Source organism: Barbus barbus (genome assembly GCF_936440315.1).
Source record: "Barbus barbus genome assembly, chromosome: 40".
NCBI classification, from domain to species: Eukaryota; Metazoa; Chordata; class Actinopteri; order Cypriniformes; family Cyprinidae; genus Barbus; species Barbus barbus.
The window spans coordinates 24,074,381-24,094,239 of record NC_136718.1 but is presented as its reverse complement, the minus strand read 5'-3'; the positions used below and the strand labels follow the sequence as shown (position 1 = coordinate 24,094,239).

The 19,859-nt window shown below is 35.8% G+C and overlaps 2 protein-coding genes across 2 annotated transcripts in view; one reads left to right on the top strand and one right to left on the bottom strand.

The window, feature by feature from the left end:
* Window positions 1-3,142: 3,142 nt before the first annotated feature.
* Window positions 3,143-11,692, top strand: LOC306859898 (complement receptor type 2). The gene is made up of 12 exons (XM_079401295.1): window positions 3,143-3,466; window positions 4,737-4,949; window positions 5,041-5,137; window positions 5,374-5,447; window positions 5,799-5,984; window positions 6,806-6,994; window positions 7,963-8,151; window positions 8,241-8,426; window positions 9,692-9,788; window positions 10,227-10,300; window positions 10,451-10,630; window positions 11,392-11,692. Exons 1-12 carry the CDS (start codon window positions 3,415-3,417, stop codon window positions 11,571-11,573), a joined length of 1,719 nt encoding a protein of 572 aa, XP_079257421.1. The 5' UTR covers window positions 3,143-3,414; the 3' UTR covers window positions 11,574-11,692.
* Window positions 11,693-12,817: 1,125 nt separating this feature from the next.
* LOC306859897 (signal peptide, CUB and EGF-like domain-containing protein 3) overlaps window positions 12,818-19,859 on the bottom strand; it is a 113,000-nt gene continuing 105,958 nt past the window's right edge. Inside the window, exons 20-23 of the mRNA XM_079401294.1 lie at window positions 18,763-18,960; window positions 17,402-17,554; window positions 17,183-17,262; window positions 12,818-15,778 (exon numbers count right to left, since the gene is read on the bottom strand). Of these exons, the coding sequence (XP_079257420.1) occupies window positions 15,626-15,778; window positions 17,183-17,262; window positions 17,402-17,554; window positions 18,763-18,960 (584 nt within the window). The 3' untranslated portion in view covers window positions 12,818-15,625. The remainder of the gene's footprint in view (window positions 15,779-17,182; window positions 17,263-17,401; window positions 17,555-18,762; window positions 18,961-19,859) is intronic.

The following is a 19,859-nucleotide window of genomic DNA, read 5'->3' as shown; positions in this document are numbered from 1 at the left end:
ATGAAGTAATCATATATTTTTATTTTATTTATTTTATTAAAATAAAATAATTTTTTTTTTACATGAAGTAATCATATATGCATTTAGTTTACAAAAAAAAAAAAAAAAAAAATAAATAAATATTTTTGTTTAATGTAGCCAAGCCTTTTTGGTGAAAATGATACAAAAGACACTAAAAAGTAAGTGAATGTTATTTTTATTTATTTTGTTGTTAAGATAAATTTTGGGCATTTTTTTTCCTTTCTTTCCTGTGGTTAATGGCTGGTTGAAGTTATGGAATGATTTGTTTTATTTCCTTCGTAGTGGCCACAGTCTCACAAACAGCTCTTGTTCAGACTGGTCTGCCGTGATTGTTTGAGCATCACAGCCACAACATTGGACAGCTCTTGAAAATAAGTAAAGTTTAGTTTTTTGTAGAAGAATTGTAGCTTGTCCTGAAACAACTTCAAGTGAGTCATTATAATATTGTTAATAGTTGTTAATACTATGTTTAAGAAGTGATAAATGGGTGGAAAATAAATATTGTCATTTAGTTTCTGGCTGTACTCTGATTAGAGGATGTTGATTTCCTGAGAAAATCATTTCAGTTTATCATTTCCTGCAATTTTGATCCAATCGTGTTCAAGGTTGCAAACACATCAAAGTTGTGGCACATTTAGTCTCGACAGTAAGTTCATCAAACCCTGAAGATGGAAAGGATCCGTCAGGGATGAATGACAGAAACTGTGACATGTATTTAAATGGCACTCCACCCGCAACAGATGGAGCAACGTTCATGTCTTTCTTAAGATGGGGTGTGAGTGTTTGGACCCGTCTTACTGGCCTGACCTCAAATGCCAGCTTGCCTTATCTCTATTGCAGAGATTATTGTTATAATAATAGTCATAACAGTAGTTTTATGTAGACTGGAAATATGTTGTGCTTCTGTTAGGACTGCTTGATCAAGGACAACGCTGTATCACCAAGATCACATCTGTGAATCCAAAATGTTTCAAGGATGACAAACGATAACATAAATGTTTAGACTGTTGCAAGTAAAATAAAACTATTGTTGTAAAACCGTATGTTGACAGTTCTGATCGAGTTGCTCTCATTTTCTCCTAGCATTATTTTAACATCTTGTCTATGAAGATGCAATGTATGACGGAGTATAAAGGAGCGATAATTCACTAGGTGGAAAATCCCACAGACATTAAAGAAGCGTGTATGAGCTTGCTTTAATGATATGTTGCAAAACCTTTACCAGTTCTGAACTACAGTAGCGATTGCTATCAAAGAAAAAAAATATATATATGCGTGTATGTATGTATATATATTAGTGCTGTCAAACAATTATTCATGATTAATAGCATCCAAATAATAAAAATAAAAGTTTTTGTTTACATAATATATGTGTAGTGTTTTTTTATGTATATATAAATACACAAAGTATATATTTTGAAAATATTTACATGTATATACATTTATAATATATGATCTATAAATATATTGAATATATAAACAAGTTTTCTTAAATATATACATGTTTGTATTTATATATACATAAAGATATAAAAATAATTATTTTGGATGCGAATAAACACAATTAATCGTTTGACAGCACTAATACAGTGGTGTGAAAAAGTGTTGGCCCCCTTCCTGATTTTTTATTTTTTTGCATGTTTGTCACACTTTGTTTCAGATCATCAAACAAATTTAAATATTAATCAAAGTAAACACAACATGCAGTTCTTGAATTAAGTTTTTTATTATGAAGGGAAAACAAAATCCAAACCCACATGGCCCTGTGTGAAAAAGTGCTTGCCCCCTAAACCTAATAACTGTTGGGCCACCCTTAGCAGCAACAACTGCAATCAAGCGTTTGCCATAACATGCAATGAGTCGGTTACAGCGCTGTGGAGGAATTTTGGGCCACTCATCTTGGCAGAATTGTTGTAATTCAGCCACATTGGAGGGTTTTCGAGCATGAACCACCTTTTTAAGGTCATGCCACAGCATTTCAATAGGATTCAGGTCAGGACTTTGACTAGGCCACTCCAAAGTCTTCATTTTGTTTTTCTTCAGCCATTCAGAGGTGGATTTGCTGGTGTGTTTTGGATCATTGTCCTGCTGCAGAACCCAAGTTCGCTTCAGCTTGAGGTCACGAACAGATGGCCGGACATTGTCCTTCAGGATTTTTTGGTAGACGGCTGAATTCATGGTTCCATTTATCACAGCAAGTCTTCCAGGTCCTGAAGCAGCAAAACAACCCCAGACCATCACACTACCACCACCATATTTTACTGCTGGTATGATACTCTTTTTCTGAAACGCTGTTACTTTTACGCCAGATGTAATGGGACACACACCTTCCAAAAAGTTAAACTTTTGTCTCGTCAGTCCACAGAGTATTTTCACAAAAGTCTTGGGGATCATCAAGATGTTTTCTGGCAAAACTGAGACGAGTCTTTATGTTCTTTTTGCTCAGCAGCGGTTTTCGTCTTGGAGCTCTGCCATGCAGGCCATTTTTGCCCAGTCTCTTTCTTATGGTGGAGTCATGAACACTGATCTTAACTGAGGCAAGTGAGGCCTGCAGTTCTTTAGATGTTGTTGTGGGGTCTTTTGTGACCTCTTGGATGAGTCGTCGCTGCGCTCTTGGGGTAATTTTGGTCGGCCGGCCACTCCTGGGAAGGTTCACCACTGTTCCATGTTTTCACCACTTTTTCACACAGGGCCATGTGGGTTTGGATTTTGTTTTCCCTTCATTTAAAAACTGCATGTTGTGTTTACTTGTGTTATCTTTGATTAATATTTATATTTGTTTGTAGTAAAGGAAAAAGTAGACCAGCTGGGGCCAGTTGCATAAACTCATCCACCAAGTTAAGACTGTGCCTTAAGAACTAGTTGGACAATCAGTCTTACTTTTCCAATACATACAAGACCTATCTACCTTTTCATAATTCAATTAAAAACAATTATGACCAGTCTTGAAGAAAAAAAAAAAAAAGATTACTTTTTAAGACTAGTTTATGCTACCGGCCCCAGTAGATAATACTATAATAGGTGTCCTTAATTTCATACTAGATAAACTGAATAATATTGGCCGCTAATCACTTTTGGATTAATGATTAAGAAAGTAATTAAAAATAGCTACTAGTAACATAATAGGTACTAAGCTAGTGAAGGGTGCCAGAAGCGCGTCTAGATGAACCTGAGCTCTTACTCTTCCACAGAAACGCAATTTTGATATTATTTGAACGAATCAGTCGTTTATTTTACAAGAACCATAGCCTACCTGATGTAGAAGTGTTTCTGTGGGTTAAACAGGCGGAGCTCTCATGACGACAGGCTTCTGTTAAAAGCATTAGTGCCAAACGCAGTTGTTTTGGTGACAGACTCCTTCGTCTTCACTTCTTCTGCAGTCGTCCGTGAATTATGGCGCTTGTTTGGAGGAATATACTCATACTCGTGTTTGCGCACTTTGTCGGTGAGTAACGTTAACTTTTATATCTAGCATAATATAAACTGGATCGCTATAATCACCGAACGCTTTATTTGACACGTTGCACCGCTATTCCTGCCACTTTATTAATGAAAATATTTCATGTACACATATTTTGTTTGAATTCAAGACTATTTTACTGAATTATGTGTTTAAATACGTTTAACCAGCCTAATGTCTAGTTTGATGGGCACTTGTCAGCTGGTCAAGCTAAGACCAACTAGTACTGTAGGCTTATTACAGGCTGGGTTATTTAATTATAGTAATCCTTTATTTCTAAGCAGTTTGAGCAATATTCAGTGTTACTGGAAGATACCAAATGCATACAGTTGGATTCATATAGGCATAAAGTTAAACATTAAGTTCATATAAGATTTAAGTCTTAATAGGTGGAGTTGTATTCTTGTGCATACCTAGAGAGTTTTTCCTTAAGCACTCGTTTAAAATAGATTTCCTATTGGAGTCATATACTTGCTTAATATCTTAAAGTTTCTTCATCGTTTTCTACGTGGCGTGAGAGCATGAAAAAGCTACGCTAAATCTGATCTGAGCGTCCAGACTGAAACAGATTTCCAGAAATGCGATTTTAATAGGATTCCAAACCACATACGAATGTAGCTCGAAACGGATTTGCACAAATCGGATTCGGGCTGACAGTCTGAACGAGGCTTTAGTAGCATCATATGTGAGCCTGGACCACAAAACCAGTCATAATGGTCAATTTTTCAAAATTGAGATTTATACATCATCTGAAAGTTGAATACATAAGCTTTCCATTGATGTATGGTTTGTTAGGATCGGACTATATTTGGCTGAGATACAACTATTTGGAAATCTGGAATCTGAGGGTGCAAAAAACCCCCCAAATCTAAATATTGAGAAAATCACCTTTAAAGTTGTCCAAATGAAGTTCTTAGCAATGCATATTACTAATTAAAAATTAAGGTTTTATATATTTACGGTAGGGAATTTACCAAATATCTTCACGGAACTTGATCTTAATATCCTAATGATTTTGGGCATAAAAGAAAAATGAATAATTTTGACCCATACAATGTGTTTTTGGCTATTGCTACAAATATACCCCAGCGACTTAAGACTTTTGTTCTCCAGGGTCACATATTGGTAATTATTGAAGTGATTAGGCTGTTATTTTTAGTATGACCGCCAACATGCATAATAATGAACAAAACTGTTGAAGAAAATATAACTGCATTTTTGTTGTTGAGCTGTGCTTTGAAACTGTCAATTTCAGTGTCTCAAAGACATAGGCCTAGTCTCACTCGATGTGGCAAACCACCAATATATCCCGACAAGACGCTGCTCAGAAAATATCTCCAAAAAGAATTGTTCAATTCTGGAGATAAGGTGGTGTATGCATGTGCCCTGGGTTACACACCATCAGCAGGAAGTCGAACATCAGAGTGTGTGCAAGGACAATGGACAACCTTGAACATGATATGCGAAAGTAAGATGCATCCGTTTATCTATCTCTAAAATATCTCTTTTGCTCATTCATTGTACTCCATGTTTTCATATTTTCTCATTTATTCTCTCAGAGAAGAAGTGCCATGCACTGGGTGACATAGAAAATGGGCAATACACTCAAGAAGGGCGATCATTTGGCGATATAGCCAATGCTGTGTGTAATGAAGGGTATTTGAATCTTATTTTCTTTGAGTATGCAGTCCATACATTGGTGAAAACATGGTTCATTGATAATAAATAGAAAAGGTAAAATAAGTGTAGAGACTTGCTTTTCTTTTTGACTTGGTTCAGCATAAAACAGATCTCCCTCTACTTAATGCTTTACCAAAGCAGACAAATAATGTTTCCCTTAAATAATGTTAATGTCTTTTTTTGCTCATTAATATAATTGTTTTCTCGTGCAGATATGTTTTGAGAGGAGAAGGGGTCCGTATGTGCACAGAAAAAGGTTGGAATGGGATGGACCCCATCTGTGAGGGTGAGTTTAACCCTTTGTCATGTTAAAATGTACAGGACACTGTTGAAAAAGAGATTTTTAATCTCAGTGAGTTTCTTTATCTTAGTTTTATTATAACACTCCTAAGTTTCTAACGGTCATGCTCATCAAAATACTTTGAAAAAGTTGAATGCAGTAGCCGTTTCAGCGGTGTATTAGATGTAAGAGGATTGTATGCAGTAAATCCCTCTAAAGGTTGGTTTTCCAAGATTTGTAGAAAACAAACTGGCCCTGCAGCTTAATGTTGCCCTCTCATGGTGGATTTGTGTAATTGATCATCAGATCAGACGTCACGATTTTGGCACAATCGGTTGTTTTTTCCTTCTGGTTTAGTGTCAAAGATCATCTGTTCAGCACCTGCTGTGGCAAACAGACAGATAAAACCTGGAGAAAGGACACAGTACGCACCCCAAGACACTGTAAACATCGTCTGCAGTGAGGGATTTGATCTGATTGGCTCGCCACAAGTCACATGTGGACTAGACGGCCAATGGCAAGGCTTGCCTGTGTGCTGGAAAGGTATTTTATGCTGTTTTCACACTTGGTTTGAATTCTTAGTTTGAACCTGATTTCAACTCCACCTCCTTCAACCAATGATGCATTACAACAGATACAACGAGTTAATGCTGCTTGCTAAAACTTCTAACTCTACTTCTAACTGCTAATTAAATTACAGATGTGTTGGATTTTAATATTGGATAGATGTTCAATGTTGGTTTGAACTGAAAACTGGGTTGATACCAAAATCCAACGCTGGATTCACTTAAAGTTCTAACACTGGACAGGCATTGAGTTTTGATTTTAAAATGAAAATCGGGTTGATGTTAAAACCCATCGATGGATTTATATCAACTTCCATTATTGGACAGATGTTGAGTCTTAGCAATAAAAATTGGTTTGACGTCAAAACTCAACATTTGCTCAATGTCAACATTGGGGAGATGTTGTATTTTGGTGAGAAAAAAATACAGTTGTCGTCAAAAATGTTGGATTTACTTAAACCTCCACTATTGGACAGATGTTGACGTTTTGGTTTGATGTCAACCCAATTTTCATATCAATGTTGGATTTATATCATCTTCCATTCCATTGGACAAATGCGATCTAATGATTGATCTAATGATGATATATTTTTTTTTACTGATGGGTGAAAAAGGTGCACTTGTTTTTGAAGGTGTCATATCGTATATTTGTATTATTTTTGTTATTATTTTTATCCCCCCTGAGATGCATGTTTAAGATAAGCATGTCTGCATGCATACAGTACATATGAATGCTAATTGTGTTTTTCACTACAAATAAAAGCAATACGAATATTTTCTACTCCTGTTTATGTTCAGTGATCACCTGTTCAGCACCTGCTGTGGCAAACGAGAGGATAAGACCTGGATCCAGGGTGTACAAACCCAAAGACACTGTAGACATCACCTGTAGTGAGGGCTTTGATCTGATTGGCCCGGCACAGGTCACGTGTGGACCAGACGGCCAATGGCAGGCTTTGCCTGAGTGTCACCCGAAAAGGATTTCAGGTACTGGTGCGTGTGTGTGTGTGTGTGTGTGTAATTTATATACATACATACATATATATTAGTGCTGTCAAATACACACTCATACAGTATATATATAAAATATGTACATGTAAATATATACACATTACATTGTTCTGAAATATATACATGCATGTGTGTGTATTTATATATATATATATATATTTATATACACACACACAGTACATACACATATATTATGTTAACAAAAACGTTTATTTTGGATGCAATTAATCGCGATTAATCGTTTGACAGCACTACTTAAAACATATGTCTTTAAATGAACTTTACTTTAGTCTCTCAAAATGGCACCCAAAAGGAGCCAAAGTGCTGTTGTAAGTACAGATTATGTTTTCTGAATCATTGTATCACATGAAAGCTGATAATCTTCAATATTGTGAATATGAAGTGAAGTGACATACTGCCAAGTATGGTGACCCATACTCGGAATTCGTGCTCTGCATTTAACCCATCCAACGTGCACACACACAGCAGTGAACACACACACACCGTGAACACACACACAGTAGTGAACACACACACACACCGTGAACACACACCCGGAGCAGTGGGCATTTATGCTGCGGCACCCGGGGAGCAGTTGTGGGTTCGGTGCCTTGCTCAAGGGCACCTCAGTCGTGGTATTGAGGGTGGAGAGAGCGCTGGACATTCACTCACCCCACCTACAATCCCTGCCGGCCCGAGACTCAAACCCGCAACTTTTAGATTACGAGTCTGACTCTCTCCACGACTTCCCCAAATATTGAATATTGAGTAATACTAACCTGGTAACATTAACACCTTCAAAAATTCATCATGATGAAGAACATGTTGCTAAACAAATTCATGAACCCTCCAAATTGGAACTTTAAAACATTGAATATTACATAAAGACAAATAAACTACAAATAAAAGCAATAATAATATTTTCTTCTACTGATCATGTTCAGTAATCACCTGTTCGGCACCTGCTTTGGCAAACGGGAGGATAAGACCTGGATCTAGCGTGTACAAACCCAGAGACACTGTGGATGTCATCTGTAACGAGGGCTTTGATTTGAATGGCCCAGCACAGGTCACGTGTGGACCAGACGGCCAATGGGAGGCCTTGCCTGAGTGTCGCCCGAAAAGGATTACAGGTACATTAAATCTCTGTGTGTGTGTATATATAATCTCAGAAATAAATATGGTACTTTTGCATATTGAATACAGCTTGGTCCTCTCACAGGTAAATGCGGTCGAGCTCCATCATACCCTCAAGCTTTCCCCAGAGAAAGGTCCTCCACGCTGAGAGAGTATCCGTCCGGTGCTCGCATTCTCTACAAATGCAGTATAGGATACAGGCGGGCCGGAGGAATTAGCAGTATACGCTGCCAGAACGGCCAGTGGACAAACCTGCAGCTCCGATGTGAAAGTATGCCAGAGGACTCTTAACTTCATTTGCTTTCGCTGTATACATTGAAGAATCTAAGGGTTATTAGTTGTAGAGAGAGCATCCATACATTTGTGGTGTTTTCTTTTATTATTTTATTTAGTAATCATTTAATTATGTAATTCATTGAATAATATATTCATTTATCACATATGGGACCCTGGATCACAAAACCAGTCATAGGGTCAGTTTTCAGAATTGAGATTTATACATCAATGGAAAGCTTATTTATTCAGCTTTCAGATGATGTATGGTTTGTAACATCAATATTTGGCTGAGATGCAACTATTTAAAAAAATCTGGAATGTGAGGGTGCAAAAAAATCGAAATATTGAGAAAATCGCCTTTAAATTTGTCCAAATTGAGTTCTTAGCAATGCATATTACTAATCAAAAATTAAGTTTTGATATATTTACGGTTGTAAATTCACAAAATATCTTCACGGAACATGATCTTTACTTAATATCCTAATAATTTTTGGCATAAAAGAAAAATCGAAAATTTTGACCCATACATTGTTGGCATTGTATGACCCCATATATTGTTGGCTATTGCTACACAATTTACCTGTGTGACTTAAGACTGGTTTTGTGGTCCAGAATCACATTTAATCTCATCATTAATTCATTTTTATTATATTACTTAGTTTTATCTGTTATTTTCCTTGCTCTTGCAATGCTTGCACTGCAAAAAAAAAATTTTTTTTCTCAGTATTTTTATCTTGTTTTTCAGTATAAAAAAAGCTAAATAACTTAGATATTAAGACTTGTTTTCTAAAAAAAAGAAAAGAAAGAAAAATCAAGTGACTTTTTGCTTAGAATAAGAAAAGAATCTGCAAATGTGGTCAGAAAAATAAATAAAATGTATTTATTTTAAAGTTATGAATTTTTCAACAACAAAAAAACAAACAATAGAAAGTAATTTTGCTTCTCAAAAAAATGTATCTCGATTTAGGAATGTTTACTGTAGATATTTGTACTGGAAAACAAGACAAGAAATAATTTTTGAAGTGTGCTATTGTTTAATCTTTTGATGATGGTTTTAAGGGATATTTGCCTTCTAGAGTTAAAGATAAGAGAGAATGTCTGCTTTTCAAGGTTATTAACATCAAAAGATAATGTTGTGAAGCAGTCATTTATTTTTTTGTTCCAGTAATCTTTGATAAATGATGAAATCTTGTTGGATTTATGCTGGTCATGGCTTTCCTGATGTGTTTGAAGAATCTGACAACTTGTTTATATCAAAAGGGAAGAAATGTGGATCTGCTGGAGAGATTTCCTACGGCCGGTTCGAGTACACAGGCGTGTCATTTGGAGATTCGGCTACAGCCGTCTGTCAAGAAGGGTGAGAGACAGCAGCGCTTATAATACAAGTGCATTCTCACTTCTGTTTTTAGATGTAGATGAGTTTGTCTCTTCATCAGATTTGGAGAAATGTAGCATTACATCACTTGCTCAGCAATGGATGCTCTGCAGTGAATGGGTGCCGTCAGAATGAGAGTCCAAACAGCTGATAAAAACATCACAATAATCCACACCACTCCAGTCCATCAGTTATCATCTTGAGAAGCCAAAAGCTGTGTTTTAATGGTGGATTTGTTTCTTACAAACATGCAGCTTTTCACGTCACATGATATTAATGTGGACTGGAGTTGTTTGGTTTGGGGAACCAAAATGGTTCTTCTATGGCATCACTGTGAAACCCCTGTTTATAAAAATGCCAGGATGCTGGTGTCATTTTATTAGACATTTATCCACCTTTTGTTTTTATGGCTCTCGTTAGGTATGAGCTGATTGGGCCAAAAGTGCGGATCTGCAGGGATGGAGGCTGGGATGGAAGGAGCCCTGTGTGTGAACGTATGACTGTTTTCTGAGATTTTGCTCTTTTTTTTTAATGTTGTATAGCTTGATTTCAAATATTACAAACCAAATGCCTATGGATTTAGCTTCCTACTGTACACAGACTACATCTGTCTCATAGATGGATGATATATGTGTGTTTTGCAGCTGTGTACTGTCCTCCACCTCCAGAGGTCAGGAACACTGAGATGTTTGACCCCATATATGACCTTGTTCCCCTCGGCCACGTGTTGTCCTATCACTGCCGTACCGGAGCTCTGATCGGTGAGAGAGAGATTTACTGCACCAAGAGCGGCACCTGGAGCGCTCCTCCTCCTGAGTGCAAAGGTGCGCATATAAAGAGTGGTCTTTGAATATTGACCATAAGACTATATAGTTGTGTATTTCAATATATTTTAGGTTTTCAGCTAGGGTAAGATAAGTTAAAATGATCTACTAACTATAACTAGTTTCTGCTGTGCACAATGTTGATTTCGTATATTCATAAAGGGCTCATCGTTTTTTAACTTTCTGGAGAAATTTTATTTAGTTTACTTTCTATTGATTTTATGTATTTCGTATTTTTAAAATTATTTACTTTTCGATTTTTATTTAATTTTTTTTATTTTATATTTATTTTGTTAAAAAAAGGTTTTGTTTACATAATGCGTGTGTACTGTGTATATTTATTATGTATATGTAAATATACACACATGCATGCATATATTTAAGAAAAATATTTCTTAAAATATATTTTATATTTTAAATATATTTATATATAATAGAGTACACACACATATATTATGCAAACAAAAACTTTTATTTTGGATGCGATTAATCATTTGACAGCACTATTTTATTTATCTATCTTTTATTTATTTTATTAAGTTTTTATTTTAATTAATTAATTTACTTTATTTACTGTTTATTCATTTACTTTATATGTATATATATTTCTCTGGCGACTAAAACCAATGTTCATATATATAAAATCAAATATTTCTGTGGTCCCTTTAATATTACAAAATTTACATTAGTATGTTCTCTCAAATTAATTGCCAGACATGAATGCATAAATGAATTGACAGACTATTTTCTGTGCTTTTCAGACATTGTCTGTCCTAACCCACATGTGCCAGGTGGATCAAGAATGAGGGGTTTTAGGGCGGTCTATAAATACGGGAACACAGTGACAATCGCCTGCAGTCCTGGTTTAAGGCTTGCAGGAGAGAGTTTTGTCACCTGTGGCCCAGATGGGGAATGGATTCCAAAACTTCCAGAATGTGTGTAGAAATCCGCACGATGAAACAAACAATATTCAACTGAAAGAAACAAAACATCTGCCTGTCTCAAAGTCATAATAAAGCTTATTTCTTTTCACTGTATTTCATTAAAATGAGCGGAACGCTATTTAGTATTTACTCAGACTATTTATTGTTGCAAAAATAGCACTCTGATTTTTATTTACAATTAATATTTTATATTTATATATTTTCTGTTACTCTACAGCATCATGGATACTATTTTTATAGCTTGTTTTCATATATATATATATATATGAAAAAGAGAAAGAACATTGTTTGCAAAAAAAAAAAAAAGAGAATGAGACCAGAAAAGCTTGGTTATTTAATTTGCACAAAAATTGGCAGTAAGCAACTTATGTTTATAAAAATAAAATCCATATAAACTATACTGTATAGATATTCTATCTGCAACAAAGTATGTTACTGTGCTTTACCCTAAAGTCTTGTAATAAAAATGGAAAGTGGTTAGCGTTTGAATGTTTCAGTATTTCAATCCCATTAAAAAAAATAAATGTATGTTATATATGTCTGGGGTTAGAAACGGAAAAACACGTCGACCCTTCGCGCATGCGCAGTTCAGTTCTGAGTGGAAGACGCGGGAACAGCAGAGTTCTCTACAAAACTCTGAGGCATTCTCTACAAAAACTTATTTTGCGGTATGAAAGAACTGTTTTAATGCTTAATCTTATGTAATTGAGTTGTTGATACTGTTATGAATATTAATGACATGCGAAGTGATTGTAAACAATCCACGCAAGAAAGTCGGCCATAGTTGATGACAGAAAGGTGATAACGGTTGTTGTTTTCGGGTGAGCTATTGCTTAGTAAAAATATATATTAATGTCGTTAATATTTTACTCTCGTAACTACTTTATGAATAATATCCTCGAGGCTGTTTAGCTAATCACGGCTGATGAGATTTCACGAAAATTATAAAGCATTATAAATATATTTTAGTCATATTTAACATTAGCATGACAAATAATAACATAAATATTGGTAATTTTCCCCAGGTATGTAAATCTGGATAAAAACATTAACGCCCAAAATAAAATATTCTGAAATAATGAAGGAATAAGTTTAGCTATACTTACATACTCTGCTGCATTGTGTATCCTTTTTATAATTTACTATTATTATTATTGTTTACTTTTACTTAAATCATTTTTTTTGCTTCCGTTTCAGTGACTTTTTTTCTGTATACATGTAAAGAAATCAAAATAGACAACTTTAAGAACACCAATTTCTTTCATTTAAAAAGACAATACTAAATCCAGACATTTTTACATGAGCATAAACAAATTTCAAGTGCAAATACCATTTCCAATTCCGTGAAACATTGTGGCAAAGTATTTTTTTTTTTTCTCTAACAAAAAAGACACTGAAAAATGGGGAAAAGACAGATGAAAAAATAAAAATAAAACCGCAACATGGATTGATCAAAACATTTAACATTGTTTGAAATGGGTTTGGTAGAGCAAAGACAAAGAGTAAATTATAAAAATAAAGCTGCAGTCACAGACCGCTAATGACATCAACTAGTTAGAGTAGCTAATACTCTGCATTTCTTTTAGTGAACATTCAACAAAACATTGACTACTTTGCCACACACTTTTCATTTCATGGCAATTGTGGCTATTTCACATATGACCCATCCTTTTTTCACGGAAATATCCAACTTGCAGTGCTGACACATGACATGTTTAGTAGTAGACGGTGAGTTGAACTTGAGTTTGGTTTCTGCGAGTGGGGCAATATTGACATTTCACTTATTGGGTTGATCCAAGCTTTAATTTTTTCTTCCTTTTTCTTTCTATACTATCATATTTATACATTTAAACAATTATATTAGTGACCCATGTAATAGCTGACAAATGTACAAAATACCTAAAAAGTCAATAACTGCTTCATAAAATAACCCTTACAAATATCTCACAAATTGGGTAGGACAACCATGCGTGTCTGTAGACGGATTAACTTTAATTAAAAGAGGTTTGGATTAAACACAAAGGTTACGGTTAAATGCATTGACCCCATGTGGAGCCAGCGAAGTCAATACCACAAAATTGTCTTTTTTTTTTTTCCAGCACAGAAATAGACCCAAAACATTCTACGCAAGTATGTCAATGCAAACATTTTTAGCTTGATTTAATGAATCGCTGTTTTCTGAAATGTGCAAGTACTATGTTGCATTCTGAGCATTGCATTAGCGTAAACTACAGTGAGATTTGTGTTTTAGATGAACTACTGAGATGGCGAAGAGAATCTCATTGAGCAAGTTAAAGCTGATGTATATAGCTAGCTTTCTGTTGTTTATTTCAAAAAGTAACCATCGTCCCCCTTACGTCCCGAAGACTGGATGAATTCATGAGTGCATGTTTATATACAACCGGGACCGTGTGCTTGCAACACATTGGCCAAGCGTTTGCATACTTGCATAGAGTATGTATCTGGCGATAATGTTTAAAGTTCGAATCTACCCTCTTTTGCGTCAGCCTTGGACATTAAGGATAGCAAAACGGTAAATACAAGGTCGGGAGAACAACTTGTGTTTGGACTTATCTCTCAGACTCTGATTAGTCTACGTTTATTTCATATTTACAATATACAAAAAAAAAAAAAAAAGAGAGAACAGTAAACTACCATTTTGACCAGTCCTTTTCTGTTTACATATCAAAACTGGGTATGGTTTGACCTTGTTCTTTTCTCACTTTATGTGAAGGGCTTTATCTATAAACACATTCGTGAGGAATACTAACGGTTCATAATTAATGCAAGAAACACTCATAAATGTCAACATCCACAGGTTTATCCCAACACTTTTGCACTTTAGGCAAACCCAACACCTGTAACCCGAACACTGCTTGTCTTTAGGTCCTTACGTAATGTGCAAAACAATCTCAAAACACTGTCGATTCATCCTGAAATGTGGAGCGGTGCCATATTTTCTACTCGAGTCTATCCGCGTCAACCTGTGGTTTATGTTTATCAGCGATTCGTGCCTGGATTATGAAAACATTACTTCCAACCTGTGAAAGAGTTGGGCCCCTCGACTGCTCTTCTCTGTAGGAAATTTCTTGAATCGCATTAGGTAAAACCAAAGGCTTAAAGTGACGTTTCTGAAGAAGCAGCAATTGCATGTCCTGCAAAACACCTTCACAGAACTGAGTGTTAACAGTTTTTACAACACCAACCGACCTTTTCATCACCCGCGCCTTTCCAATAACCCACATATCTCTTATGCCTTAAATTAACTTGAATATTAGGAAATAGACGAATATGCAGTTGACAATAATACAATCCGAACAGGCAGACCTTAATAAAACATTACTGTTTTAACAGCATGACCTTTAGAGATTATATGTATGCTCTAGGAGCTCAAATATAATGCTTTATCATTGTGAAATGCTTGATATGAATTAGATCTTACCAAGAGCACACTAAAAGTACAGATATACAAAAGATTGTACATTTATTTTGAGAACTACGAGTTTACGAGAACTGGAAATTGGGAAAAAAGCCTATTATTAAAGCACGATCACAGCTAGCTCCAGTTCGACAAATAGCTTTTCTTTTCTTTGACATGCTACAACTTTCTTTAGTCTGTACAACACAATCAGGCGTGTTTAAACTCACACGTCGCTCTTAACAGGGGGTGTGGGAACCACCCAAACCATCGTCTTCCTCTACGGGACGCCTCAGGACTGAGCGTGCAAACCACCGAACAAAAACATCGACACAGCACAGAACGGTGACCGACACGTAGAGAAAGGAAACACTTCGGTTTGGCTTGATACGACTGCGTTACATGTAGACTACACAGAAGCATTTTTTCCCCTCAGAGATGACTGACAAGAAAAAGAAAAGAAAAAGGTAAAGTGAAACATCTGCATAGTGTGGTTGTTTGTGTGCGCTGTTGAAAATGTGTGTGTGTGTGTGTGTGTGTGTGTGTGTGTGTGTGTATTTCCTTTAAATGTGTGTGTAGGATCCCGTTGACTCGAGGCCAGGTGACTGGAGGTGTGTGGAGGCAGACTTTTGACTATTTATATGGACGCAGGAAGGCGGAGACTTTGCTGTGGATGAGGCGTATGAAGGAACGCGGGAGCATTTCTGTGGAGTCCCGAGTTGAGTACTTGTAGTAATTGTTTGGGTGAGCCAGCACGTCGAACAGAGTTTTAATCAGTTTTTTATCCTGGCGAGAAACAAAAAAACAAAAAAAGAAAAGAGAAATGGAATGAGACCTGGAATAAACTGTCATCATGTATGGTCATTGCATGGAAACAAGCAGTTTAAACAATCTTTCTATTACTTGAACACAGTTTAATCGAGTTTAATAGTAAATTAGACTTGTGTCTTGGAAAACGCATAAAAAGTATCTTAACACATTCATTGCTGTTATTGCAAAGTTAGACTTCATTACACTGCAAATAAAAAAAATCCCTAATTTTTTCTTGTTTTCCCAGTATAAATATCTAAATATTCTTAATTGAAGATGGTTTAAATTGAAAAGCGAAAAACAATTATTTTCTAAAAAAAATGTATCGAAATTAAGTGAGCTTAAAGGGTTACTCCACCCCAAAATGAAAATTGTAATTAATCACTTACACTTACACTTGTCGTTCCAAACCCGTAAAAGCTTCGTTCATCTTCGGAACACAATTTAAGATATTTTGGATGAAACCCGGGAGGCTTGTGACTGTCACATTGACTGCCAAGTAATTAACACTGTCAAGGCCCAGAAAAGTATGAAAGACATCGTCAAATATGTCCGTCTATTTTACGAAGCTACAAGAATACTTTTTGTATGCAAAGAAAACTAAAATAACGACTTTATTCAACAATTCGTCAACAATAGTGGTCAACAATCTGCTGGACGCAAACTGCGTACGTTGTTCTGTGTCAGCCGCACCACACGGATACGCTGTTTTCGTTCTGATCAAAGAGTAAACATGTAGAAGACGTATCCGTGTGGCGCAGCTGATACAGAACAGCGTACACCGTTTGCATCCAGTGGATACTCTCCAAAATGGTGCTATGCTGACGCAGGAGACGAATTATTGAATAAAGTCGTTATTTTTGTTTTCTTTGCATACAAAAAGTATTCTTGTAGCTTCGTAAAATTACAGTTGAACCGCTGATGGCAGATGGACATATTTGACGATGTCTTTTATACTTTTCTGGGCCTTGACAGTGTTAATTGTTTGGCAGTCAGTGGGACATTCACTGGGACACCCCTGGTTTTCATCCAAAATATCTTAAATTGCCTTCCATAGACGAACGAAGGTTTTACGGGTTTGGAATGACACGTGGGTAAGTAATTAATGACAAAATTTTCATTTTGGGGTGGAGTAACCCTTTCAAACAAGAAATACATCTGCAAGTGGGGACAGAAAAGTAAACTTGTTTCAAGGGGAAAACTTATTTTTCTTACCCATTGGCAGATTTTAAACAAAAACTTGCTTTTGATACATTTTTCAAAAAACAAGACTTACATCTTAAGTCATTTTACTTAACTCAAGTTAATGTATCTTAAGATATTTGTATTGGAAAACAAAAAATGCAGACAGTTTTGCAGTGCAGTCAATGCAAAACTGACCTTAAGTATTTCTTGATGGTTTTCAGAGGCGTAAAGTCTTCCATCTCTTACAATGTCTTCAACCAGTTGCTCATAGTCTTCTAAATAAAGGAAAATCAAACACACTTTAGTGACAATGAAAGTTAAGAATGTATTGAAACCCATCACAAATCTTTCTCCTGAGAATTTTTAGCTTTATTTTTTTCTGTACACAGATAAGTGCTGATCTCGAGACTTTACCATCGTAAGTGACGTATGGAATCTGGAATCCGCGAGCGCTGTTTACATCGTTGGATTTGAAGTTGATCCAGAGGCGGCGCGATCGGGCTGTAAATGCAATCGGTCTCTCGTATGTCTGACATGTTTCATAAGTGGTTATAGAGGTCGCTGACCCTAAGAAGAGAAAATGTCAAAGCTAACATATTTTTGGAAGCAAACCATCACCACTAACATGGAGAGACTGCAGACACCCTGGTAAGCCAATATTTTATTGCGCTAATATCAAACCTAGACTGCTGTCCAAAAGTTTTTAGTGTTTTTTAAACATGTTTCTTATGCTCATGAAGGCTGAATTTATTTGATAAAAATACAGGAAAAAACACTAATCTTATGAAATATTACAATTTAAAATAATGGTTTAACATTTTAATTTATGCATGTGATGCAAAGCTGAATTTTCATCACTCTAGTCTTCAGTGTCATGATACTTAAGAAATCATTAGGTTTGTTCGACTTCATGAGGCGTCGCAATGATCGGCTGCCGCCTGACAAAAGCAATGCATTCTGGTTAGAAAATTTGTCCGACTTTGGTGCTGCAGCAGCGTTGCGATCACGTGCCATTAAAGTACTGCGAGAGCAAAACGAGACCAGCCGCTGCAGTTGCTCAAAATCGGCTGTGAAAGCCTTGATGATGACACACTTTATTCTCATTTGTAGATTCTGTGATGGCAAGCACGAGGTGTGTTGCGTGTTTATTCTAACAATTCAATTCCAATAATGCTCACAAATCTGTTTTTATAACAGTAAAAGCTTTAAGTGTAGTCACAGTTATATTGAGTCAATTTTCAAAAAGTTAAAAAGAACAGCATTTATTCAAAATATCAATCTTTTCTAACAATCTTATAGTCTTTACCATAACTTTAGTAATTTAACACATCCTTGCTGAAAATAAATATTAGGTTGTTTTTTGTTTTTACTTTGTATTCATCAAAGAATCCTGAAAGTAGTATCACAGGTTTCACAAAAATAATATGCAGTAAAAACTGTTTCCAACATATAATAATTCAGTATATTAGAATGATTTCTGAAGGATCATGTGACACTGAAGACTGGAGTAATGATGCTGAAAATACAGCTATGCATCACAGGAATAAATTGTTTTAAAGTATATTAAAATAGTAAACCATTATTTTAAATTACAATAATATTTCATAATATTACAGTTTTCTTCTGTATTTTTGAAATAAATGCAAATTTGATGAGCATAAGAGACTTCTTTAAAAAGCTTTCTGATCCCAAACTTTTGAACGGTAGTATGTTGTACTGAAATCATTTTTGACAGTTAATATGAAGGTTAAGCCTAGCAGAGCACAAAAACTTACCGTTCTTCCTCATTACTAGGACATCTCCACACTCATCCTCAGATGGGAGGAAGATCTCAGGAACCACGATCAGAATCTTGCGTTTGTGTGGAGGGTTGATCGTCCAGATACACTCTACATTGGCTGGGTAGTTTCCCGGATAGTTGGGGGACTCGATGTACCCGATGAACTCACCTATTTCACCCCCACATTCCCGATCTGAACACACCACAAACAACAAGATAACATTATGGTAAAACGGACCTGGATAACTTTTTATTCCTTAAATGCTTTTTATTCCCAGTTCCAAAATACAGGTTTATCCTTCATTAAACACATCAGTTCACTCAAAATGCAATTTGCTGATCTGACATTGCTTTTATTTCCAGATTTTAACTTAGCCTGATTATTCTGGAAGGATGTAAGATCAAGAAATAGGAGTAATGTGACATTACCATGCTCTGTTGAGGGTGTTTCTGGAGCTGAGAATATAGCACAGTTGTGGAGACAGCATTATTCTACTCTGTTTAATTGTGTAAAGAGTGAGCCATGTAAAGTGGAAGTAGTCTCTAGTGTGGATACAGGAAGTATTACAACAAATGAGGTTTATCAAGCAATTATTCAGCTTAAGGAAGGAAAAACTGGTGGTATAGATCAAATTACTGCTGAACACTTAAAATTGTGAGCCCTAGGCTTGTGGTTGTTATCGCAAATTGCTTTACTGGTTTTATGATACATGGGCTGTTGCCAGAGTCAATGTTGTCAGTAATCTTGTTGCTTATTAAAGATAAGGCAAGGTAGGTAGTTTGGATAACTATAGACCAATTGAGTTAGCGAGTGTTGTGTCTTTAAGGTTTTGGAAAGAATCATATTAGATCGATTAGTTGTTTATCTTGATACTACAGACAATCAGTTTGGTTTTAAGGCACACCATAGTAATGATGTGTGTATATATGCTCTGAAGGAAGTAGTACAACTGTATAAAAGACAAAATTACACTGTTATAATCGGGTTTATTGATGCTTCTAAAGCTTTCGATAGAGTTAATCATCAGAAGTTGTTCAGTAAACTAAGACAAAGGGGCATATCTAATAGTATATTAAGAATACTGGTACACT

What these genes read in the sequence shown, in the direction of transcription:
- LOC306859898 (XM_079401295.1), top strand. Translation starts at nt 3,415, where the DNA reads ATGGCGCTTGTTTGGAGGAATATACTCATACTCGTGTTTGCGCACTTT. An exon ending in AATGCTGTGTGTAATGAAGG is followed by an intron (nt 5,138 to 5,373) that starts GTATTTGAATCT and finishes TTTCTCGTGCAG; the next exon opens with ATATGTTTTGAGAGGAGAAG. An exon ending in TCCTCCTCCTGAGTGCAAAG is followed by an intron (nt 10,631 to 11,391) that starts GTGCGCATATAA and finishes TGTGCTTTTCAG; the next exon opens with ACATTGTCTGTCCTAACCCA.